Genomic DNA, 26641 nt, shown 5'->3' with positions numbered 1-26641 from the left:
GAAAGGGTGCCTTCCAGCTGTGCGTCAAGTCATCATTCAGTCCCTCAGGCGGTACAATAGAGTACATGCTTTGGCAATCAATCATGCTAATTGATAATAGTAACTCTCTTATAGAAATCATGCCTGTAGCCTAGAGTAAAGTCCGTTTTTCCCACACGCCTTGACCTCTGACCCTCAAGGCTGTGTTGGAAATACAGTACCCTGAAAAGAGAGAGAGAAGGATTAGTGGAAGGGAGCGACTAACACATACAGAGAGCTGCCCCTAAAAACATGCCATGCAACGAACACAGGGCTCGACAAGAATTTCAAATGCTCTCCAGCAACAGCTTAAACATCAGCAAGCTCTCATGCAGTTTTTAAACTCGGCCAAAGGTTTTGCAATAAGCGGCCTCGGTGAATATTATTTCTCCCTGCCAATTTGCTTCCCTTCTTTGTCAGTCCTCCTCGCTCCGGGCACACTGCCCCAAGTGTACGGGAGAGGAACACGGGAATTTGGAGCACAAGTAGGCCATTCAGCCCCTCGAGCCTGCTCCGCCATTCAATCAGATCAAGGCTGATCTCTTTCTATCCACCTCACTCCCTCTTCCCCATATCCCCGTTTTTTAAAATTAGAAATATCTATCGCTTTCTTGAAGCCATTTAATGATTGGGACTCCACCGCACTGCGGGGCAGCGAGTTCCACAACTTTGCCGCCCTCTACGAGAAGTAGTTCCTCCTCGTCTCAGTCTCAATCTACCACCTCTCAACCTGTATCTGTACTCTCGTTCTACGTTGCCCCAGAGGGGGACATTTGGTCCACGTTTACTTTATCATCCCTTTTAGTAATATTTGGGAAAGAGGGAACGAGGCGAATGAAACAAAGGCGGATCGAGAACCAAGATGCGATCCATAGAATTTGCTACAGTGCAGAAGGAGGCCATTCGGCCCATGGAGTCTGCACCAACCAAGAGCATCCTGGTCAGGCCCACTCCTCCACCCCATAGCCCCACCTCACCTGCACACCTTTGGACACCAAGGAGCAATTGATCACGGCCAATCCTCCTAACCTGCACACATCTTCGGACTGTGGGGAGAATCCGGAGCACCCGGAGGAAACCCACGCAGACACGGGGAGAACGTGCAGACTCCACACAGACGGTCTCCCGGGGTCGGGGTCCCTGGAGCTGTGAGGCAGCAGTGCTAACCACTGTACCCTTCTGTACCAAACATGGACTCAGACTTGTGAATCCACAGGCGGGGTGGGGGTGGGGGATTGGGGGGGGGGGTCACAAGGAGGAAATATCCTCAAGCTCCGGACAGAGTGAGCAGAAATTCGGCACGTTGCTGTGGATCTGGGATCTAACTCCGACAGCACCCGTCAGTTACCCGTCCAGGTGAACTTCAGCAGTGCAGATCCGAGCGTCTGAGACACACGACCAACACTCAGGGGCCCGCTTTCACCATCAAGGCCTTCAGAGTTTGGTCTGGATTTTATCCTGTTGCCTTGGGGGCAGCAGGGTAGCAGGGGGCAGCAGGGTAGCATGGTGGTTAGCATAAATGCTTCACAGCTCCAGGGTCCCAGGTTCGATTCCCGGCTTGGGTCACTGTCTGTGCGGAGTCTGCACGTCCTCCCCGTGTGTGCGTGGGTTTCCTCCGGGTGCTCCGGTTTCCTCCCACAGTCCAAAGATGTGCGGGTTAGGTGGATTGGCCGTGATTTGCCCGTAGTGTCCTAATAAAAGTAAGGTTAAGGGGGGGGTTGTTGGGTTACGGGTATAGGGTGGATATGTGGGTTTGAGTAGGGTGATCATGGCTCGGCACAACATTGAGGGCCGAAGGGCCTGTTCTGTGCTGTACTGTTCTATGTTCTAGTTTCTGAATTCCCCCCCAGAGCGGGGGGGGAAACTGTTTCCCATGGATTTCGGCGGCGGGGGGGGGGGGGGGGGGGTGCTGACAATTAAAATGCTTCTCGCAAATTTCACTTCGGGGACAGGTATCAACTTGATCAGGTTTGATCGAATTGCTCAAACACCGTCGAAAACCCAACCCTAAAATGCCAATTGTAACATCAAACAAACACCAGTAACAATTCCAAAAGGAGACACCTTCTTTGTTTCACAAATGTTGGACCAGAAAGATCCCGATACTCTGAGAGCTGACACCTCTGTCGCCTCACTGCTGGATCTCAGTCTCCAATTTGTATTCCCGTCACCCCCCCACCCCCCCACCAACAATCCAGCCTTTACCGAGAGTTTTTCGAGCGGATTTCAGCCTGCTATTTCCCCGGACCCCTGAACAAAAACAGTGAGGGCACGGTGGCGCAGTGGGTTAGCACTGCTGCCTCACGGCGCCGAGGTCCCAGTTTCGATCCCGGCTCTGGGTCTCTGTCCGTGTGGAGTTTGTACATTCTCCCGTGTCTGTGTGGGTCTCGCCCCCCACAACCCAAAGATGTGCTGGTTAGGTGGATTGGCCCCTCGTTCTCCATCCTTTTCCGAGCAGGAGCGGTTTCTCCCCCTACAAAATGATCAGAGGGTTAGATAGGGTGGACAGCGAGAGCCTTCTCCCGCGGATGGAGGTGGCTAGCACGAGGGGACACAGCCTAAATTGAGGGGTAATAGATATAGGACAGAGGTCAGAGGTAGGTTTTTTTACGCAAAGAGTGGTGAGGCCGTGGAATGCCCTACCTGCAACAGTAGTGAACACGCCAACATTGAGGCATTAAAAGTTTATTGGATAAGCATATGGATGATAAGGGCATAGTGTAGGTTAGATGGCCTTTAGTTTTTCACTTCCCATCCGGTGCAACATCGTGGGCCGAAGGGCCTGTACTGCGCTGTATCGTTCTATGTCTATGTACTCTATCCAGCCCTCACGATTTTGAACATCTTCATCAAAATCCCCTCTCGGCCTCCTTCTCTCCCAGGAGAATTCCCAACCTCTCCGATCTACCCTCACAACCGGAGTTTCTGATCCCTGAACCGTTCTTGTGAACCTCCTCTGCACCGTCTCCAATGTGTTCACATCCTTCCTGTAGTGTGGCACCCAGAACTGTGCTCAATATTCAGCCGAGGTCTAATTAGCGTCTGTATAGTTCAGAATAACCTCCTCGCTCTCGTTCTCTATCCCCTATTAATAAAGCCCAGGATACAAGATGTTTATTGACTGCTCTCCACCTGAACTGCCCACCTTCAATGATCTATGTACAGATTCAGGTCCCTCTGCTCCTCCACCTCTTAAGAATGTTCCCCCTTATTTAATGCTGTTCGTCCATGTTCTCCGTCCAAAATGCATCACCTCACACTTCTCCGCATTGAACTTCACCTGCCACCTATCTGCCCACTCCCCCATGTCCTTTTGGAGGTTCTGACTGTCCTCCTCCGTCACCATGCTTCCAAGTTTTGTTTCATCTGCAACTTTGTAACTGTCCCTCGCTACGTAGCTGCATCCTTGCCAATCCAATTTGTGAATGGTGGTGGGTAATTAAACAACTAACAGCAGGGTGAGTATCCCCGTCCTTGATGTACCTTAAGTGCTCTGAGGTTCCAGGGCGATGGCAGGGTGCAGGAAGGTGGGATTGAAAGGGCACCCAGGGCTTCCTCGGGCTGGCAAGGATCAAAGGGCCGAATAAACCTCCTTCTTGCATGTACCTTTTCCATGAAGCCTCCTCCCCTCCCGGCCTGCCCACAGTGGCTGTTCTTTAGGGCACATAGCTGGATGTGGAAGAGGTCAGTAACAGACGTCACATAGAATTATTCATAGAATTTACAGTGCAGAAGCGAGGCCATTCGGCCCATCGAGTCTGCACCGTCTCCTGGAAAGAGCACCCTAACCCAAGGTTAACACCTCCACCCTATCCCCATAACCCAGTCACCCCACCCGACACTAAGGGCAATTTATCATGTCCAATCCACCTAACTTGCACATCTTTGGGCTGTGGGAGGAAACCGGAGCACCCGGAGGAAACCCACGCACACACGGGGAGGATGTGCTGACTCGCATCCCAGCACCAGTTAACATGCTCCAGATTACAGGGGGAATGGGGGAAAATCCACAAGTTAATGGGACAAACCACGGCACAGGAGATGGATAGGAAAGGAAAGGTGGGCATTGCAAAGTTATATCCACTCTCTGGTCACACACTCCACTCTCAGTGTCAAGCGTTCAGTTAGCACACTCTCTCTCTCTGTTCCTACCCCGGTCTCAGTGCAAGATTCTCAGTTAGAACAGCCCCTCTCCCAACACTCCCCACCAACACTCCCCACTCCCCTGATACTCCCCCCGACATCCCCACTCCCCCAACACTCCCCACCAACACTCCCCACACCCCCAATACTCCCCACTCCCCGACACTCCCCACTCACCCCCCCCACGCCACCAACACTCCCCCCCACTCCCCCAACACTCTCCACTCCCTACATACTCCCGCCACACTACCCCTCCCCCAATACTCCCCACTCCCCGACACGATCCCCGACTCCCCCGACACTCCCCCCCCCCACGCCACCAACACTCCCCCCACTCCCCCAACACTCTCCACTCCCCCGACACTCCCCACTCCCCCACAACACTCCCCACTCCCCCGACACTCCCCCAACACTCTCCACTCCCCCAACATACTCCCGCCAACACTACCCACTCCCCCAATACTCCCCCCAATACTCCCCACTCCACCAACACTCCCCCCCACTCTCCACTCCCCCGACACTCCCCACTCCCCCGACACGCTCCACTCCCCCGACACTCTCCACTCCCCCGACACTCCCCCCTCCCCCGACACTCCCCCCCCATGCCACCAACACTCCCCCCCACTCCCCCGACACTCCCCACTCCCCCCCCAACACTCTCCCCTCCCCCGACACTCCCCACTCCCCACAACACTCCCCACTCCCCCCCGACACTCCCCACTCCCCCACAACACTCCCCACTCCCCCACAACACTCCCCACTCCCCCGACACTCCCCACTCCCCCGACACTCCCCACTCCCTCCCGACACTCCCCACTCCCCCGACACTCCCCACTCCCTCCCGACACTCCCCACTCCCCCCCGACACTCTCCACTCCCCCACACTCCCCACTCCCTCCCGACACTCCCCACTCCCCCACAACACTCCCCACTCCCCCGACACTCTCCACTCCCCCGACACTCCCCCCCCATGCCACCAACACGCCCCCCCCCACTCCCCCAACACTCTCCACTCCCCCGACACTCCCCAACAACACTCCCCACTCCCCCGACACTCTCCACTCCCCCGACACTCCCCACTCCCCCGACACCCCCCCCATGCCCCAACACTCCCCCCCACTCCCCCGACCCTCCCCACTCCCCCCCAACACTCTCCCCTCCCCGACACTCCCCACTCCCCACAACACTCCCCACTCCCCCCCGACACTCCCCACTCCCCACAACACTCCCCACTCCCCCCCGACACTCCCCACTCCCTCCCGACACTCCCCACTCCCCCCCAACACTCTCCCTCCCCCGACACTCCCCACTCCCCACAACACTCCCCACTCCCCCACAACACTCCCCACTCCCCCACACACTCCCCACTCCCCCGACACTCCCCACTCCCCGACACTCCCCACTCCCCACAACACTCCCCACTCCCCCACAACACTCCCCACTCCCTCCCGACACTCCCCACTCCCCCGACACTCCCCACTCCCTCCCGACACTCCCCTCCCCCGACACCCCCCCCATGCCACCAACACTCCCCCCCACTCCCCCCTCCCCACAACACTCCCCACACTCCCCACTCCCCCGACACTCCCCCTCCCCCACAACACTCCCCACTCCCCACACTCCCCCACTCCCCGACACTCCCCACTCCCCCGACACTCCCCACTCCCCAAAACACTCCCCACTCCCACACACTCCCCACCCCCCGACACTCCCCACTCCCTCCCGACACTCCCCACTCCCCCCACCTCCCCACTCCCCGACCCTCCCCTCCCTCCCGACACTCCCCCACTCCCCACACTCCCACTCCCCCCCCGACACTCCCCACTCCCTCCCGACATTCCCCATCCCTCCCGACACTCCCCACTCCCCCCCGACACTCCCCACTCCTGCGCCACACTCCCCACTCCCCCACACTCCCCACTCCCCCCACTCCCTCCCGACACTCCCCACTCCCCCACACCCCCTCCCCCCCAACACTCCCCACTCCCCCGACACTCCCCACTCCCCCCCGACACTCCCCACTCCCCCCCACACTCCCCTCCCCCACACTCCCCCCCAACACTCCCCACTCCCCCGACACTCCCCACTCCCCCCCGACACTCCCCACTCCCCCCCCACACTCCCCACTCCCCCACACTCCCCACTCCCCCCCAACACTCCCCACTCCCCGACACTGCTCACTCCCCCCGAAATACCCCACTCCCCCGACACACCCCACTCCCCCGACACACCCCACTCCCCCGACACACCCCACTCCCCCGACACTCCCCCTGACACTCCCCACTCCCTCCGACACTCCCCACTCCCCCCGACACTCCCCACACCCCCCCGACACTCCGAACTCCCCCCCACTCCCCCCGACTGTCCACACTCCCCCCCACACACACCCTACTCCCCCCTGAATGCCCCCACACTCCCGCCCACCCCACTACCCACTCCACCCCCCCCCCTCACCCACGACACCCCGCTCCCTACTCCCCCCCGACCGCGCCCACTCCCCACCGCTCCCCCCACACCCCACCCTCCCCTACACCCCCACCCCCCCCATTCCCACTCCTCCCACCCTCCTCCTCTCCCGCCGACCCCCCCCCCCCCCCCCCCCCCCCCCCCTCACTCCTCCGCCTGAGCACAAGGCCCAGTGTCAAAACATTGCTCTCGACGGTCTGTACAAAATACTCGGGGAAAAACGCCCACCCACCCATCACTTTTCCAAATAGCCTCGAGGATCTCGGAGTGGGGGCGGGGGGGGGGCGGGGGGGGGGCGGAGGGGGGGGGGGGGTTTAAAAGGACTGACACTATTGCGAAGCAGCGTAGCATTGAGAGCAGCGACTTTCTAATCTCAGACCGACAGGAGGACAGGAAGAAGCTTTGGCAGAGCACGGAGGAAATGCCAAAGGTCAAAGATCAGAGGTGAGGTGGATCCTTCCCCGTTTAACCTCCCTGTTCTGGTCAAGGCACCTGACAGCTCCCTGGACCTTCCATCTCACATATACCTCGGCTGCCACCTGCCTTTAGATGGCATAGTGTGCCAGCTGTGCCCAGAATAATGCTGGCTTTTAGGACAGCCATCGAGCGGGGACCTTACACAGAGACTATCTAACATGACATCTTGGGAGGAATGGAGCGTGTTAGGAAGCGCAGTGTCATGCGAGAGTACCTTTAAGAAATGGGTGTTTATAAACGGGTGTGTTTATAAATATCTGCAGTGAGAGTACCTTTAAGAAATAGGTGTTTACTACTGCAGTGATGTCAGAGAGTGGGTGGAGCTGGGCTGTCTGTCAGCTTTTTACTTTCGTTTTTGAGCAGGCTGCAGGGTGTGTTTTAGTTTGTTTTCAGTGTTGGAGCTGAAGCCAGACAGAGCAGGTGTGCTGCTGTTGTCTCTGCCATCAAAAGACTATCTCTTGATCATTCGGTGAATTCGGAATGATAAATTTTCTGAGTAGTGAATGTAAACCTGATGTGCTTCTGTTGAAAGGTTATGTTTTTTTGTAAGTCTTCTGGATGTTAAAAGGGCAGCGTATGCGTTACTTCGTGTTGTATTCTTTCGGGGTTGTATTTGAATTGATGGTTGCAAAGATGTTCACTGTGTGTTTCAAAAAGGTTAACTTGAGTTCATAGAATAAACATTGTTTTGCTTCAAAAAATTTCTGCTGTACCACACCTGTAGAGTGGGCCGTGTGCTCCCCATACCGCAATCTATTGAATGTTGTGGGTCAGGTGAACTCCATGATACACTTTGGGGTTCTCTAAGCCCTGACCCAGAACAGCAGTCTACACTAAACAAAAACTGCAGGACTATCTTCTGTAATGACATGTTTAACCCCTGTTATCTTTACAGGAACACCAAGCCTTGATCTTTGTGCTGTTGCATTCAAACACAAAGGAACTAAACATGGTATCGGAGGTGGTGGGAATTTCTAAGCTCTCTTAGAATTCCACGTTGCACTCAGAGTTACCTTTCTGGAATCAGCCCTAATCACTGCTTTGGCGTAATCGACTGCGAGCTGATTTTCTTCACAATCTGTGCGCCCATTCGACCATGAATCCACTCATTGTAAAAGGCACTATCCCTTCCTCCCAGCTGAGAGCCAGACAGTGGAGACAAAAGTGTCCGACAGCACACAAACACAGTCACAGAGAATGAATGGGAAGAGAGAGTAAAGTCACAATGGGTAAGACAGACAGAATGAAGGTAAAGAAAAGTGATTCTAAACTCACACACACTCAGCAGTGTTTCATTGATCACACGCGCACGCTTGCAAATTCATCCACATACAGATGGCAGTGTACACACACACACACACACACACACACACACATGTTTGCAAATGCATCCACATACAGATGGCAGTGCACACACACACATACACACACGTGTTTGCAAATGCATCCACACACAGGTGGCAGTGTATACACACACACACACACACACACGTGTTTGCAAATGCATCCACATACAGATGGCAGTGTACACACATGTGTTTGCAAATGCATCCACATACAGATGGCAGTGTATACACACATACACACAAACACACATACACGTGTTTGCAAATGCGCCCACACACAGATGGCAGTGTACACACACATACACGTGTTTGCAAATGCATCCACAAAGATGGCAGAGTACACACATACACACACACACACACGTGTTTGAAAATGCATCCACACACAGATGGCAGTGTGCACACACACACACACACACACACACACATGTTTGCAAATGCATCCACACACAGATGGCAGTGTACACACACACACACGTGTTTGCAAATGCATCCACACACAGATGGCAGTGTATACACACACACAAACACACATACACGTGTTTGCAAATGCGCCCACACACAGATGGCAGTGTACACACACACACGTGTTTGCAAATGCATCCACATACAGATGGCAGTGTACACACACACATACACACACACACACACGTGTTTGCAAATGCATCCACACACAGATGGCAGTGTGCACACACATACACACACACACGTGTTTGCAAATGCATCCACACACAGATGGCAGTGTACACACACACACACACACACGTGTTTGCAAATGCGCCCACACATAGATGGCAGTGTACATGTGTGCACACACACATGGCAGTGTACACACACACACACACACACACACACGTGTTTGCAAATGCATCCACACACACATGGCAGTGTACACACACACACACACACACACACACGTGTTTGCAAATGCATCCACACACAGATGGCAGTGTGCACACACATACACACACACACACACACGTGTTTGCAAATGCATCCACACACAGATGGCAGTGTACACACACACACGTGTTTGCAAATGCATCCACATACAGATGGCAGTGTACACACACACATACACACACACACACACACACACACGTGTTTGCAAATGCATCCACACACACATGGCAGTGTACACACACAAACATACACACACACGTGTTTGCAAATGCACCCACACACAGATGGCAGTGTACACACACACACACACACGTGTTTGCAAATGCATCCACATATAGATGGCAGTGTACACACACACACGTGTTTGCAAATGCACCATACACAGATGTCAGTGTACACACACACACACGTGTTTGCAAATGCGCCCACACATAGATGGCAGTGTACATGTGTCCACACACACACGGCAGTGTACACACACACGTGTTTGTAAATGCGCCCACACACACACGGCAGTGTACACACACACGTGTTTGCAAATGCGCCCTCACATAGATGGCAGTGTACATGTGTGCACACACACATGGCAGTGTACACACACACACACACACACGTGTTTGCAAATACATCCACATACAGATGGCAGTCTGCACACACATAAACACACACACACACACACACACACGTGTTTGCAAATGCATCCACACACAGATGGCAGTGTACACACACACACACACGTGTTTGCAAATGCATCCACATACAGATGGCAGTGTACACACACACACACACACACACACACGTGTTTGCAAATGCATTAACACAGGGGGCAGTGTACACACACACACACATACACACACACATGTTTGCAAATGCATCCATACACACATGGCAGTGTACACACACACACAAACATACACACACACGTGTTTGCAAATGCACCCACACACAGATGGCAGTGTACACACACACACACATACACACACACACGTGTTTGCAAATGCATCCACACACACATGGCAGTGTGCACACACATACACACACACACACACACACATACACACACACGTGTTTGCAAATGCATCCACACACAGATGGCAGTGTACACACACACACACGTGTTTGCAAATGCACCCACACACAGATGGCAGTGTGCACACACATATACGTGTTTGCAAATGCATCCACATACAGATGGCAGTGTACACACACACACACACGTGTTTGCAAATGCATCCACACACAGATGGCAGTGTACACACACACAAACATACACACACACGTGTTTGCAAATGCACCCACACACAGATGGCAGTGTGCACACACACATACACGCGTTTGCAAATGCATCCACATACAGATGGCAGTGTACACACGCACACACACATACACACACACACACGTGTTTGCAAATGCATCCACACACAGATGGCAGTGTGCACACACACACACACACACACACACACACACGTGTTTGCAAATGCATCCACATATAGATGGCAGTGTACACACACACACGTGTTTGCAAATGCACCATACACAGATGGCAGTGTACACACACACACACACGTGTTTGCAAATGCGCCCACACATAGATGGCAGTGTACATGTGTCCACACACACACGGCAGTGTACACACACACACAAGTGTTTGCAAATGCGCCCACACACACACGGCAGTGTACACACACACACGTTTGCAAATGCGCCCACACATAGATGGCAGTGTACATGTGTGCACACACACACACGCGTTTGCAAATGCGCCCACACATAGATGGCAGTGTACACACACACACACACACACACACACGTGTTTGCAAATGCGCCCACACACACACGGCAGTCAATGCATATGTGGCCATCCAAGCCCAACAGAATATGTCACGTGGTGAGATTGTCGGAGATGAATCTAAATTGCACATTGAAAATTCATGGTGAGAGAATCCTTCAGACCCAGTTACCAAGCTGATTTCTACCGATAACCATCAAACCAGACAAGGTGGCACATAGACAATCTGTTCATGCACTGGTGCGTGTCTGAAAACCCGTTCAAATGCACATTCACGTCCCTCAGACTACGCCCTCTCCCACATCCCAACTCTCTTTGGTAGCAAGGGAAACAGAAAATGCTGGAAAACCTCAGCCGGTCTGGTAGCATCCGGGCATGGAGCGCCGGGGTTATCGTTCCGAGTCCAATGTGACTCTTGTTCACGGAGATGCATCGAGAGCTAATCGAGAGCTAATCGAGAGCTAATCGAGAGCTAATCGAGAGCTAATCGAGAGCTAATCGAGTGGCGTGCAACAAGCAACTAGTGTTAGTGAACTTCACCGTCTGACAGCTCGGTAACAATCAAAATCTGGACAAACCGAAAATAGTTCATCCCAAACCGGCCTGCATGGCGGACAGTATTCACAGTGTCAGATATGACAAAGATGGCCGACTTGTTGGGCGAAGCGTCTGCAACCGATTTTCCCTTTCGCAAAGCTGGCCAACTCCGCCAGATCCTTCTCTAATTGGGCAGGCTCGGATCCCCCCCCCTCCGCTCCGCTATCTGCCGGAGACGGAGGCATCGGAGGTTTGATCCGTCCCGGAGTTGTTACTCCAAACGGGATGCCACATTGCCACCACTAAGAGGTGAACGGCGGTGTGAGAGTGGGTTTGGTCAGGATACTGGGTAACCCCAATAAACCGAGTGCGTTCTGATTGATGTTAACACATACACACACATATCCTTTGGCTCCGCGTGTACAGGACATCTTTACCTTACTGTTGGTGGCGTCTCTCGTCAATATACTGTACTTTGTGAAGTTATCTGCATGATGCTCGGAGCTGGATGGTTCTTGCTGTAATATCTCCACCGTCTCCTCCTTGCCCTCAGCCGGGGTAATCCTTCGAACGACCTTCCGAACAATCTGCGGGAAAATGTGCCGCATGATTACATTCGATCTGGTTTATCCTTCTCGCTGTCTGTAGATGTCGAAAGGAATTTTGTGTGCGGATTAGTCGCCCGTTTAAGGGCATTCATTAATATCGAGTTGCTTGGCTATATTTCATCAGAAAAGGCGCTTGCTAAAAGCATGATGGGATACTTGGCTATATTTTCCTGATTTCCGTACAGACTCTTGGAAGGTTGAATAATGTAAACAATGCTGCTGCCTTTCTCTGCTGACAATCTGCTTGAAATTTGTTTTAGCCAGAGACAGAAAACATACCAGATAACTTTTAAAGAACTTCCCAAGGTTTGTTTGGTGTAAACATGGCCCGCGGAAGCTTGATTTTGTTCTGAGGTTGGTCACTTCATGGTATAACTATATGCTCAGTATTGTAACGTGGGAAGGGGGGGGTTTGGAGTGGCCTTCTGACCATTTCAGCCCCTCCACGGCTCGTGTCCGAATAAATGACCTGAAATGAAGCTCGAAGCACCTGACTATCTTATTTCCACGACGATATATCCGTACATGTTCTGGCGACAAACACCTATGTGGCGACGAGGGGCTTTTCACAGTAACTTCATTTGAAGCCTACTTGTGACAATAAGCGATTTTCATTTCATTTCATTTAAATTCCCGAGCACCCTCTGAGGCGGCCAAGATTGGGGTTGTGGGGGGGGGGGGTCTCGATCTGAAACACCAGTCCTGTATCAAGAGTTGGGACTTAATCCTGGGAGCTACCTCCCAGTGGGAGCTACCTCCCAGTGGGAGCTGACGGGCAATGGCGTTGGCCGCTCGCGCTCAGTCAGGAGGCTGTGTGACATTCTGCAGTGGGGGGAGTGGGGGGGGGGGGGGGGGGGGGGACAGGTCTTTAAGTGAAACATCCTCGCTCAAAAGGGACCAGCTGACTGGGAGCATACCAAACGTAGACTTTCACAAACCATGCAAAGGAATGTCACCTTTTGCAGCCCACTTGGCTTCCGGAGGTCTGAAGAGGAATTCGGAATCACATCAGGAGCCTTGGCAAATTCTCCATCAACATTCACCCTGGAAAGGTCCCCGAGGATTTCACCTAGAAAGAGTCGGTCCGGTGCTATTCCACTTGGCCGGTCATCACATGGGATAGCACCTTGCTCAGGGTACCCCCTGATCTGCAGGAGGAATGGTATGAGGGCAGGGAGAGTGGGCTCTGGTGGGTAGGAGAGGGATCCTGGAGGTGAAGGCGTGTTGAGCTCCGATGGCAACTCTCTGATAACAACAACTCGAAAGCAGGTCTTGACTTGGGCTGGTTTAGCACAGTGGGCTAAACAGCTGGCTTGTAATGCAGAACAAGGCCAGCAGCGCGGGTTCAATTCCCGTACCGGCCTCCCCCAACAGGCGCCGGAATGTGGCGACTAGGGGCTTTTCACAGTAACTTCACTGAAGCCTACTCGTGACAATAAGCGATTATTATTATCTTTGACTCCAGGTTTACTGTGTTCATTAACACTTCTCCAAAAACACCACAGTGCCACCCCCTTTATATACTGGTGCAGTCTATGAAACAAGAAGTACAATTTACTAAACAATTTAAAACCCCAAATCGAACTTGAATACTGGGGAACATTAACTCTTTCCTCACAGACTCCCCCTCTTAAAGAAAATAAAAGGTTAATCTTCTGTCTTGACGTAAATTACAGTGTACCAGGACAAGGTGGCTTCCATTCCCCCTTGTGCTTCTTGAAGATCCTGCTCACCTGGATCTCCTTCACCAGGCTGTTCTCGGCTTCCTCTGCTCCAGTCCCGGAGCTATCCCGAAACCTTCCGGATCTCCCCTTGCCTGAAGCGGAAATGGTTTTCCGATGCCCATGAATACTGCCTCATGGGAATTAAATCTGATCAGTGTTGGAAGCTCCAGGCTGCTGTATCCACTTCAGATTAGTTCAAGGTGTCGGGAGTACTGATTCGGACCGGGTTGGGGGGGGAGAGAGGTGGTGTCTGAATGCATTGTCATGGGGTAGCCACTTCCCGGGATATTCAGCTCCATCGGTGTTCCTGGAATAAAGGGCAGGCTGCTTCCTGTTCCTCTCCAAGTTCTGTTGGTTTTCCGCTGATAGTTTCCCCCCCCCTGCTTCTCCCAAGGGAAGTGGGTCGACCAATTGGCTGCGCCCTCCGGCGATGGGATTGAGCCGGGGAACTCCAAGGTTCAAGCGATTCCTGCCGGTGCGCCCAGCCCCCCCCCCCCGCCGAGGGCCATTCCGGACTAGTCCTGACTCTCAGCGTTCGCTCCGGATTGCAGGAGGCCAGCCCAACATAGAAGGGCATCAGCGAGTCCCAGTGCCAGCGAAGTGGCAATCGAGAGACAGGCCTTGCAGTTGGCCGATTGAACGTTGTTCGTTCGACATTCTCGCTCAAAGACATTGTCTAATGTCCCGACGGGGCAAGGAATCTGGCCTACTCGCGACTCCAGACCTACAGCCAATGTGGTTGCCTCTTAACGGCCCTCTTTGAATTGGCCGAGCGTGAACACTCGGAGGTCACCTTCCCAGGGTCCCCAGCACTGTCAGATTCCCACCCGTTAATCACCCTCACACAGAGATAACCCACACTCGGCTCACTCTGTGGCAATCCCGAATTGAACAACAGCCAATCTGATGGAGTGGCTCAGCAGCCATCACCTCAAGTGGGCAAGTTTCAGATTGACGTCCCACCCCTCCCCACCCCATGTCTTTTCACTGGAAGGATAAAGGTCAACTTTAAGCTTTCCCTCTGCCGTTGGCGGGCCGGGTACAGGCAGTAAAGATAAATGTTTTGCTGCCATTCCTGATCCTGCCGGTCATTTTGCTAAAGGCCTCTTTTGTTTTTAAGGGGGTGACCTCCTTGTTTGTTTGGGCGGGCAAGGCAGCTAGTATTGGGAAGGTGATGCTGCATAAGGGCAGGCCTCTGTTAGGGCACCCCCCCCAAAGTTGACGTCTATTATTGGGCGGCAAATGCAGAGAAGGTTGAGCGGGGAGGCGGGGGGGGGGGGGGGGGGGGGGTTGTGTGTGTGTGTGTGTGTGACGATGGAGCCGGGCTCTTGCAAGGGGTCACGGTTCTGGGCATTGCCAATGGCGGTGGCCACGTTGATGATATGGAGGCTGTTCAGGCAGCATTTTAGGCTGGGAGCGGGGTCGGGGTGGGGGGCGATTAGGGGGAATCATGGGGAGGATGGATGTAAGGTTCCGGAGACGGGAAGAGAGCGGGAATCAAAGAAATGAAGGATCTGTTTCTGGGAGGGCGATGTGCAAGTTTGGAGGAGTTGGGCGAGAGGTTCGGGTTGGCGTGGGGCGGAAGCTTCAGGTACATCCAGATGCGGGATTCTGCCAGGAAGGTCTACCCACCTTTCCCGAGAGCACTTGCCTCCTCGTTGCCGGAGGAGACGCTGTCAGCGGGAGGTTGGAGAGAGGGGGGGGGTTGTTTGGGTCATTTACAGGAGGAATTTGGAGGAAGAGAGGGTGGAGGGGGTTAAGGCAAAGTGGGAGGACGATCTGGAGGAGAGATTGTGATGTGAGAGGCTGAGGAGGGCGAGTGCCTCGAGTTTGTGGGCGAGGCTGGGGTTGAGACAGCTGAAGGTGGTGTGCAGGGCACATCTTACCAAGTCGAGCTGTTCAAGGGGGGGGTAGAGGAAGACTCTGAGCAATGTGGGAGGGGCCCTGTGAACCACCTATAGATGTCTTTGGCCTTCGCCTCGCTGATCGGGCGGGTCCTGTTGGGGTGGAGGTCAGCTTCTCCCCCCCTGTGCCTCAGCGTGGAGGAGGGGGGAGGGAAGAGGGGGGAGGGAAGAGGGGGGAGGGAAGAGGGGGGAGGGAAGAGGGGGGGAGGGAAGAGGGGGGGAGGGAAGAGGGGGGGGAGGGAAGAGGGGGGGAGGGAAGAGGGGGGAGGGAAGAGGGGGGGAGGGAAGAGGGGGGAGGGAAGAGGGGGGAGGGAAGAGGGGGGAGGGGACCTGGAGTTCCTGACCCTGGGAAAGGTGACATTTGCTCTGGTCGGGTGGGTGAGAGATGGGTTCGACAATAGTTGCCGTTTGTTTATCATGCTCGTTGGGGAGTTGGTTCCCGTTGAGCGAGGGGGTGGGGAGGGGGAGGGGGGTTTGGGGCTGCTGCAAATGGTAAAACTGTTGAAAATTTGTTGAATACAAAAACTTCCAAATAAAGTCTTGGAGCTTGCCCTTTCGTTCAGGCGCAGTGACAGCGTCCCTGATGTCAAAGTGCCACTCGGGTGACATAAGGACGTCAATCTTCGCAGCAAGATGATCGACTGAAATGTCAACCGACCCTTCATCAGTGAACACAACGCTTGGCGTTTGCAAACCCCTTCCATTGCTCACATGACATGATGCCCACTTTAATCCACCCGGCCCCGAGGAACATTACCTTCTTCGTGACCAGGTTGCCATCTTCATCCACGAACTGCTCTTCCGTGACCGATTCGCCCGGAATGTTCTTTGCTTCTTCTCCCTGTGTGACGCAACCAAACAAGGATCAGTCGGATGCTAATCAGAGAATCTACAGTGCAGGGGGAGGCCATTGGGCCCATCGAGTCTGCACCGGCCCTTGGCAAGAGCACCCCAGCCAAGCCCACACCTCCCACCCTATCCTTGTCGCCCAGTAACCCCACCCAACCTTTTGGACACTACGGGCAATTGATCATGGCCAATCCACCTAACCTGCACGTCTTTGGACTGTGGGAGGAAACCGGAGTACCCGGAGGAAACCCACGCACACACGGGGAGAACGTGCAGACTCCGCACAGGCAGTGACCCAAGGCTGGAATCGAACCTGGGACCCTGGAGCTGCGAAGCAGCAGTGCTAACCACCCTAATCTTAAACTCTGAACTCCGCCCCGCCCATCTCTCTCTTCCCGCTGCCCCGCTGATGTCCACAAGACTACCAGGCGATACTCTCTCGAGGTTCAAGGTCAAAAGCACACAGCTTTGGCAGTCGTTAAGTCGCAATGCCATTGCCAACCTGGTCACTGTGGCGCTGTGTCTCACAGAACATCTGCTTGATGCCTGTGTTCCTGGGAGACCTCACAGACCTTGCGCCTCGTTTTAATCCTGGGCTAACGCCGTGCGTCTGTGCTCTGTGCTCAACACAGTTTGCTGGTTGAGGAGGAAAGTCAGTTTCAGCCTGTGATAGAGCAGCGAGCGGCTGGTAAAAGCAGCAATTGACCACACAGTGCGAACGGTGCAAATTCTAACACTTGGAACCAGCTACGGATTCATCTCTGTCCCACCTTCCTCGCGTCTCTTTCTCGTGAAGTGATCAAATTTATCTTTTTTTTCCCTTTTATAAATTTAGAGTACCCAATTCATTTTTTCCAATTAAGGGGCAATTTAGGGTGGCCAATCCACCTACCCTGCACATCTTTGGGTTGTGGGGGGGTGAAACCCACGCAAACACGGGGAGAACGCGCAAACTCCACACGGACAGTGACCCAGAGCCGGGACTGAACCTGGGACCTCAGCGCCGTGAGGCAGCAGGGCTAACCCACTGCATCACCGCGCTCCCCTATCTTGTCACAAGTACACTTTCAGGGTCATCAGTCTAGAGGAAGATGGCACAACTATTAATGTGAGAATGTAGGCCACTCTCAGGTACCTGCCTGATTGGAGAATCCTACAATTTGATTCACCAATGTCTAATCTTTAGTCCATCTTCACCTGGCCCACCCATTTTAACAGTCGGTCTATGTCTGCAACAACCAAGCAACATTAAATTCAGATAGTGGGTATCACCGAATTTGAGCATTGCTTGAAATAAAGAGAGACACGCGATTCAAGCTTTTCACCAGGACAGCCACAAGAACACCAAATTTCAAAGGGAACAATTTATACTTCATGAGAAGAGGGTGCCGATTGGTTGGCCAGCCGACTGTGATTGGTTGTGGGGCTTCCATGCCGAATGCAACAAGGGACTGTTGCTGCCCCAGGTTTTTGCCTGTTTTAAAAAGGCTCATTGCCTGGTCATGTCCCTTTTGCCTGCAGAGACCAGGTAACGGCCTGCAAATATATGTTGAGTCCAGCAAGCTAGACCGTGATGATCTTAAATTGTTTGTTTGTGCAATTCTTAGCACACTCGGGATTGCTCAGCAGGTGTTGTCCAATTGCTGAATCAGGTCCAACATGAGACATGATGTTCTGAGTTTTGTGAGCACCGAGTGGCGGAGCACTCTGTCAGGACTCTGCCGATTGAAAACATCCAAAATGAACAAAGAACAATACAGCACAGGAACAGGCCCTTCGGCCCTTCAAGCCTGCACTGATCACGTGTCCTATCTAGACCAACCGCCTGTATCCTTCTACACCCTGTCTGTTCATGTGCCTATCCAGCTAAGTCTGAAAGGTCGCTAACGTATCTGCCTCAACCACCTCACTTGGCAGCGCATTCCAGGCCACCACCACCCTCTGTGTAAAAAAACATCCCCCGCACATCTCCACTGAACCTTCCCCCCCCTCACCTTGCACTTCTGCCCCCTTGTAATTGTCATTTCCACCCTGGGAAAAAGCCTTCAACTGTTCACCCTACCTATAGCCCTCATAAATTTATAAACGTCTATCAGGTCGCCCCTCAGCCTCCGTCTCTCTAGTGATAACAATCCCAGTTCATTCGATCTCTCCTCATAGCTAATCCCCTCCATACCAGGCAACATCCTGGTAAACCTTCACTGTACTCTCTCCAAAGTGTTGTTTGAGACGACGTGTCAGTTATTGGGGTATATGACCCAGCACTGAAATAGCACATTATTCATGGAAGAATTTCCTTACGAATCTTTATGGGCTCCATCCATTAATTGTGACTCCCTTGGAAATTTGGCATTCTTGCATCCGTCCTGAGAAGTGCAATGCGAAAAGCTTCGACTGCCTGTGTAATTTTCCAGCAACGCTGAAGTTGAATTTGGCAATCTGAAATTCTATCCGTGGGTTTTGGACTGTGAATGGGATTCACTGTCTTTTGGGTGAGTGTGTGTTTGAATACCGCAGTCACGTTTTTAAAAATCCTGGTTTGAAAGACAGCGACGCACCTTTTGGAGACAGAGGTGCTATTAAAGCATCATAAAACGGTCACAATTAATTCCAGCCGTGAATTTTGTTTGCCAGAGTTGGGTGAGTGGAATTTTGTTTATATCAAGAGGGTTCCCCGGGGAGTAGGTAATTAGCTTAGTAAAATTATGTAGTTAATGGGAGGAGCCAGGGCTGAAACAGTTTTGGAGTTTGAGTTGAGTTTCGATCCGTCTTCCAATAGACGAGCAGCTACTTTCCCAGCAGCTTTGTTGAAAAAGATTTTTGCCTGAAAATAGAACTTTCCGGAAAGGCTGGCAGTTTAAACAGTCGTTTAACACAGGCAAGAATTGTGCAACTTGTTTCCTGCAGGATCTCTCTCTCTCAAAGTGGTTTATCGAAGATATCTCTTTACAGCAAGTACTCCTTGGACTGCTAACTGTATTTAAATGTGGATTCTGACCGGAGGTGGGTTTTGGTTTGAGTGGAGATAAAAGATAGCAGTTAGGAGTGTTTCATTGTTCTGTTAATAGAATCATAGAATTTACAATGCAGAAGGAAGCCATTCGGCCCAATGAGTCTTCACCAACCCTTGGAAAGAGCACCCTAACTAAGCCTACACCTCTACCCTATTCCCATAACCCCACCCAACCTTTTTTGGACATGAAGGGGAAATTGATCATGGCCAATCCACCAAACATGCGCATCTTTGGTCTAGAGGAAACCGGGGCACCCGGATGAAACTCACGCACACACGGGGCGGGAGAACGTGCAGACTCCACACAGACAGTGACCCAAGAACGGAATTGAACCAGGGATCCTGGAGCTGTGAAGCAACTGTGCTAACCACTGCACTACTGTGTTTAACACATTGTTTAACCGGTAACTGAAGGTTCTTTTTCTTTGTGATGTTGCAGTTTGAAGGATTCATGAACAATAAAGTTTGCTTTAATATACCATACAGCTAATTGTGATTGGAATCACACCTGGAGTGAAGTACTCTTTCCTCTCAATCTTACAAATTAAAAGTGGGGTTTGTGTCTGGCACCCAAGCAATGGTTGGGATTGTAATAAAGGAGACCTCTGTGTCTTTACAACTACCACCCAAAACTACTCATACTGCCCTGCTCTCTTTCCACATCACAAAGTCTTTGCACTTTACAATGTTCATTCGTCTCGATAATGCAAAACAGCAACTCCAGACTTCAATGATCAAACCAGAGAAAGCTGTCTGTATTCCCCGCTCACCTCTTTGGAAATGCAAATCACAATCATGCAAAAACCCAGAGCAGGAACTGAGCGATTGGTTAGCCTTGGGACCTGGGTAGCAGATCCCTGCTGACAGATGCGAGTTGAATCATAGCATTTACAGTGCAGGAGGAGGCCATTCGGCCCATCGAGTCTTGCACCGGCCCTTGGAAAGAGCACCCCACTCAAGCACACACCTCCTCCATCTCATCCCCCTTAACCCAGTAACCCCAATTAACCTTTTTGGACACTAAAGGGGCAACTGATTGTGGCCAATCCACCTAACCTGCACGTCTTTGGACTGTGGGAGGAAACCGGAGCACCCGGAGGAAACCCACGCAGACACGGGGGGGGGACGTGCAGACTCCGCACAGACAGTGACCCAAGCCGGGAATCGAACCTGGGACCCTGGCGCTGTGAAGCAAGTGCTAACCACTGTGCCACCCTGCCGCCCTATACCAGGGAGCAATTCTATTGAATGGGTCTGTGAGGCACTCTGTACATGTGCACCATAACCGCAGTATCAGTCGGTAGCAGCTTTATCTTAACCACAATGTTAATCCTCCAGCCAGTCTGCCATATTGTCCAACGCCCACTCGCAGGTTTCTGCACTGCCTGAAGAGGGTGATTGTTGACCTCGCTTTCCCTGTTCAGAGCGTCTTGCCAATCACAGTTGAAGCAAAGTTCATGGACAGCACTCAGTTAACGCGAGTTTGAAACACCACAAACCAACAGCCATGCTCATGCACTCGGAGACCCCCCCCCCCCTCTCTCTCAAGTATAGACGTTGTCATGTTCAACCTGCATCGTGCTCCCGGTCCCTCTGCGGGTTAGCTTTCAATCCCCAAAGCACACAGACGTGCTGTTCACGCTTCCTCCAGCAGGGGGTAGCGCAGGATCTGGGGGTCACGTTTGGGGTCCTCCAGCAAGTGCGTGAGGCATCATAGAATTTACAGCGCCGAAGGAAGCTATTCGGCCCATCAAGTCTGCACCGGCCCTTGGAAAGAGCACCCTACTTACGTCCAGGCCCCTACCCCATTCCCGTAATCCCACCTAACCGTTTTGGACACTAAGGGGCAATTTAGCACGGCCAACCCACCTAACCTGCACATCTTTGGACTGTGGGAGGAAACCGGAGCACCCGGAGGAAACCCACGCACACACGGGGGAGAACGTGCAGACTCCGCACAGACATTCTACATGTACGTTTGACCGCGAAGGAGCGACTTTGGTTCCAACGACATCACACCGACAATGTAAGCAGCTCTCCCCCACATGCACAAAATCGCCCGTTAGTTAATCGCCTCTCCAAACCATACAGGGCATTGCTAATGATCCGCAGGGGATGAAGCCTGCACACATACCATTCCACTGACATGCAGCCCAGCTAACACACACACACACACAGCAGGCTATATAAAGACCGGCTTGAATCAGCAGATTGAGTCAAAAGCAACGGCCCCAGTATACACAGAGTGAATAGCAGGGCACACTCAAACCCGTGCAGGATATTTAAGAAGCAGAGGAACAAGGCCACTGCACGGCAGACTCTACCTTGACAATCAGCCTCCGCCGAGTGACCCTGGTGGTGACAATCTCCTCATCGTCGGAACTGGCCTCGCTCTCCCCCAACTCCTTGTCCAACTCCTGGTGGATATATTTCAGCACAAATTGCACAGTGCCCGAGACGATTTGAAAGACATTTTGACAGCTGACCAGGAAGAAGCCAAGCAGCACCAGGCTGATGAGTAACTCGCTGAGCAGTGTCAGCATCCCGACTCCGCATGGCGACTGAAGCCAGCCCAGACACAGCTGCGCAGGGTAATCTGAGGTGCTCCCGCACTGTTGGCTCGGGCACCTGACCCTTCCCTGATCACTCCGCCCCCCCCCGCCCCCCGTCCCCGTCAGCACATGGGAAATGTTCCCAGGACATCCGACACCCGGGAACAACAGCTGAGCGGCCTTCAGCCGGAATGAGGGACGGCACAGGGGACGTTCGGTGGGGAGGGGGGGGGGAGGAGGAAACGTAATGTTCCGCTTAAGCAACAACAACTTGCATTTGCGCAGCACCGTCGGAAGGAGTTTCCACGGCAGCGCCGACGCCAAGCTGCGGTTGGAGACGTTCGAACAGGCGGCTAGAAAAGCTCGTTCAAAGGGATCGCTTTCCCGTGGATTCCCGCCAGTGCGGAAGGGGGCCATTCGGCCCATCGAGTCTGCACCGTCCTTCGCGAAAGAGCTCTCCATCCGGCTCCCCACTCACCCTGCCCTAATCCCGTAACCTAACCCGCACATCCCTGCACACCGAGGGGCAATTTAGCATGGCCAATCCACCTACCCTGCACATCCCTGCACACCGAGGGGCAATTTAGCATGGCCAATCCACCTACCCTGCACATCCCTGCACACCGAGGGGCAATTTAGCATGGCCAATCCACCTACCCTGCACATCCCTGCACACTGAGGGGCAATTTAGCATGGCCAATCCACCTACCCTGCACATCCCTGCACACCGAGGGGCAATTTAGCCTGGCCAATCCACCTACCCTGCACATCCCTGCACACCGAGGGGCAATTTAGCATGGCCAATCCACCTACCCTGCACATCTTTGGGTTGTGGGGGTGAGACCCACGCAGACATGGGGAGAATGTGCAAACTCCACACGGGCAGTGACCCAGGGGCCAGGATCGAACCTGGGACCTTGGCGCTGTGAGGCAGTACTGCTAACCACTGCGGCACCGTGCTGCCTAATGTTTTATCCTGCGGTTTGGGTGTTTTGGGTTGTGTCACGCATTCTCTTCGAGAACCTCGGAACATCTGTATTGGGCTGTGGGACCCACTCTGAGCCCCGGTGTCTGTCTGTCTGTCTGAGACACACACACACAGTCACCCATCTCCCCCCCCACACACCCGTCTCTCACACACACACACTGTCACCCGTCTCTCCCCCCCCCCACACACCCGTCTCACACACACACACACTGTCACCCGTCTCTCCCCCCCCACACACCCCTCTCACACACACACACAGTCACCCGTCTCCCCCCCCCACACACCCACCTCTCACACACACACACCGTCGCCCATCTCCCCCCCCACACACCCATCTCTCACACACACACACACCATCGCCCATCTCCCCCCCCACACACCCATCTCTCACACACACACACACACACACACACTGTCGCCCATCTCCCCCCCACACACCCGTCTCTCACACACACACACACACACACTGTCGCCCATCTCCCCCCCACACACCCGTCTCTCACACACACACACACCATCGCCCATCTCCCCCCCCACACACCCACCTCTCACACACACACACACCGTCGTCCATCTCCCCCCCCACACACCCATCTCTCACACACACACACACCGTCGCCCATCTCCCCCCCCCACACACCCACCTCTCACACACACACACACACACACACACACACAGTCACCCGTCTAACACACACACAGTCACCCGTCTAACACACACACACAGTCACCCGCCTCTCACACACACACACACACAGTCACCCGCCTCTCTCACACACACAAGTACACACTCAGTCACCCGCCTCTCTCACACACAGTCACCCGTCACACACTCACAGTCACCCGTCTCTCACACACACAGTCACCCGTCACAAACTCACAGTCACCCGTCTCTCACACACACACTCACACACTCACACAGTCACCCGCCTCTCTCACACACACACAAGTACACACTCAGTCACCCGCCTCTCTCACACACAGTCACCCGTCACACACTCACAGTCACCAGCCTCTTACACAGTCACGCATCTCACACACACACACAGTCACCCATCTCCCCCCCCACACACACACCCGTCTCACACACACACTGTCACCCGCCACTCACACACATAGTCATCCGTCTCTCACACACACACTCACACACATACACAGTCACCCGTCTCACACACACACTCACACTGTCACCCACCTCTCACACTCACACTGTCACCCGTCTCTCACACACTCACAGTAAAACTCACACAGTCACCCATCTTTCATAGACACACTCACACACAGTCACCTGTTTCACACACACACACAGTCACACTCACACACAGTCACACACACACACACACAGTCACACACACACACACAGTCACACACACAGTCACACACACACACTCACACACAGTCACCTGTTTCACACACACACACAGTCACACTCACACACACACACAGTCACACACACTCACCCGTCTCTCTCTCTCACACACAGTCACCCGTCTCTCACACACACACACTCACAGTCAAACTCACACAGTCACACACACACACAGTCACCCATCTTTCATACACACACACACACACACACACACACAGTCACACACACACACACACAGTCACCCACACACACACGTGTTACTCGGTGGATTCCCACAGGACTAAAAATATATTTGTTCCGTCTAACTGAAGAGATGGGTGTTGGTGCGGCTCGCTCAACAAGCTGGTCAATGTGTGCTGAGCACCGGCTGCCAGGTACTGGGCTCTCTGCAAGATGTCTACCTGACGGACTGTACGGGGAGGATCATAGAATCAGAGAATTTACAGTGCAGAAGGAGGCCATTTGGCCCATCAAGTCTGCACCAGCCCTTGGAAAGAGCACCCTACCCAAGCCCTCCACCCCAGCCCTGGAACCCAGTCGCCCCACCCAACCCTTTTTGGACACTAAGGGCAATTTAGCATGGCCAATCCACCTAACCTGTACACCTTTGGACTGTGGGGGGAAACCGGAGCACCCGGAGGGAACCCACGCAGACACGGGGAGAACGTGCAGACTCCGCACAGACAGTGACCCAGCGGGGAATCGAACCCGGGACCCTGGAGCTGTGAAGCCAACAGTGCTAACCACCATGCTACCGTGCTGCCCAGATGAGAGACTAAGGTCTTCGACGGTGGAACACGGTGTGTGGGTGTTATCCCCGGCATATCCTGACCATCCTTCAGCCATTTTGGGATGCTGAAGCTGTCCAAGTTACTATAGAAATGTCCCTTTGCACATCGCTATTCACTAGGGACATGGACCCGATCAGCTCTCAATACGGGGAGGCTTCGGCCTAGTGGTATTGGCACTAGCCTAATAAACCAGAGACGCAGAGAACGTGCAGACTCCGCACGGACAGTGACCCAAGCCGGGAATCGAACCCGGGACTCTGGAGCTGTGAGGCAGCAATGCTAACCACGGTGCCATCGCTGTCGACTGTAAACTGTCTTCGCCACTACCCAGTCACCGAAACCGAAACACACACCGGGCAGAAGCTGGACGAGCACAGTGGGCGAACCAGGAACGTTCACTTGCTTCTCATGCCTCACTACCGAGTCCATCCCCCCCCCACATCTCACTTTTCATCCATGGCTCGTGGTGGAACGGTTTTCCCCTTTGGAATCACACGGATGTCTTGTCAGTTCGGGGAGGAGGTGAACCCTACTCATCAGGCCCAGCTTGAGCTTATATTTGGAAAAGGCCTTACAGCAGGGGACAGTCGGATCACGTTTCTGTCCTTCACACTGTGGTGTGAGGACGGCAGCTCCTCATTTGGCCTGGTTTTCTCAATCTATTAATGTCCCAGAGCTGGCTGACATGGGCTTGGAGGGAAAACAAGCAACTTCCTGCCGACGAGCGACCTCTGACCTGCTTCACAGCGAGTGCCAGGCGGCCGAATTGTATTGGTAAGGTCTAAACCAGGGGGTTTTTCAAACCTTTTTTCTGGGGACACATTTTTACCAACTGGCCGACCTCCGCGACCCACGGCGGCCGACCTCCGACCTCCGCGACCCACGCCGGCCGACCTCCGACCTCCGCGACCCACGCCGGCCGACCTCCGACCTCCGCGACCCACGCCGGCCGACCTCCACGACCCACGCCGGCCGACCTCCGACCTCCGCAACCCACGCCGGCCGACCTCCGCGACCCACGCCGGCCGACCTCCGACCTCCGCGACCCACGCCGGCCGACCTCCGACCTCCGCGACCCACGCCGGCTGACCTCCGAAACCCATGCCGGCCGACCTCTGCGACCCACCATTTTCTCTCACCTTGTTTGCTGCTGACAAAATGGAG

The 26641-nt window shown here is 53.7% G+C and overlaps 1 protein-coding gene across 1 annotated transcript in view; it reads right to left on the bottom strand.

The window, feature by feature from the left end:
• Positions 1–10: 10 nt before the first annotated feature.
• LOC119957547 (ankyrin-1-like) overlaps positions 11–26641 on the bottom strand; it is a 299752-nt gene continuing 273121 nt past the window's right edge. Inside the window, exons 42-45 of the mRNA XM_038785694.1 lie at positions 16673–16756; positions 12117–12266; positions 8118–8242; positions 11–201 (exon numbers count right to left, since the gene is read on the bottom strand). Of these exons, the coding sequence (XP_038641622.1) occupies positions 8138–8242; positions 12117–12266; positions 16673–16756 (339 nt within the window). The 3' untranslated portion in view covers positions 11–201; positions 8118–8137. The remainder of the gene's footprint in view (positions 202–8117; positions 8243–12116; positions 12267–16672; positions 16757–26641) is intronic.

The sequence above is a fragment of the Scyliorhinus canicula genome, chromosome 26 (assembly GCF_902713615.1).
Source record: "Scyliorhinus canicula chromosome 26, sScyCan1.1, whole genome shotgun sequence".
In the NCBI taxonomy this organism is placed as follows: domain Eukaryota; kingdom Metazoa; phylum Chordata; class Chondrichthyes; order Carcharhiniformes; family Scyliorhinidae; genus Scyliorhinus; species Scyliorhinus canicula.
The sequence above is the reverse complement of the archived record's forward strand: the minus strand, read 5'-3'. Positions and strand labels throughout refer to the sequence as shown.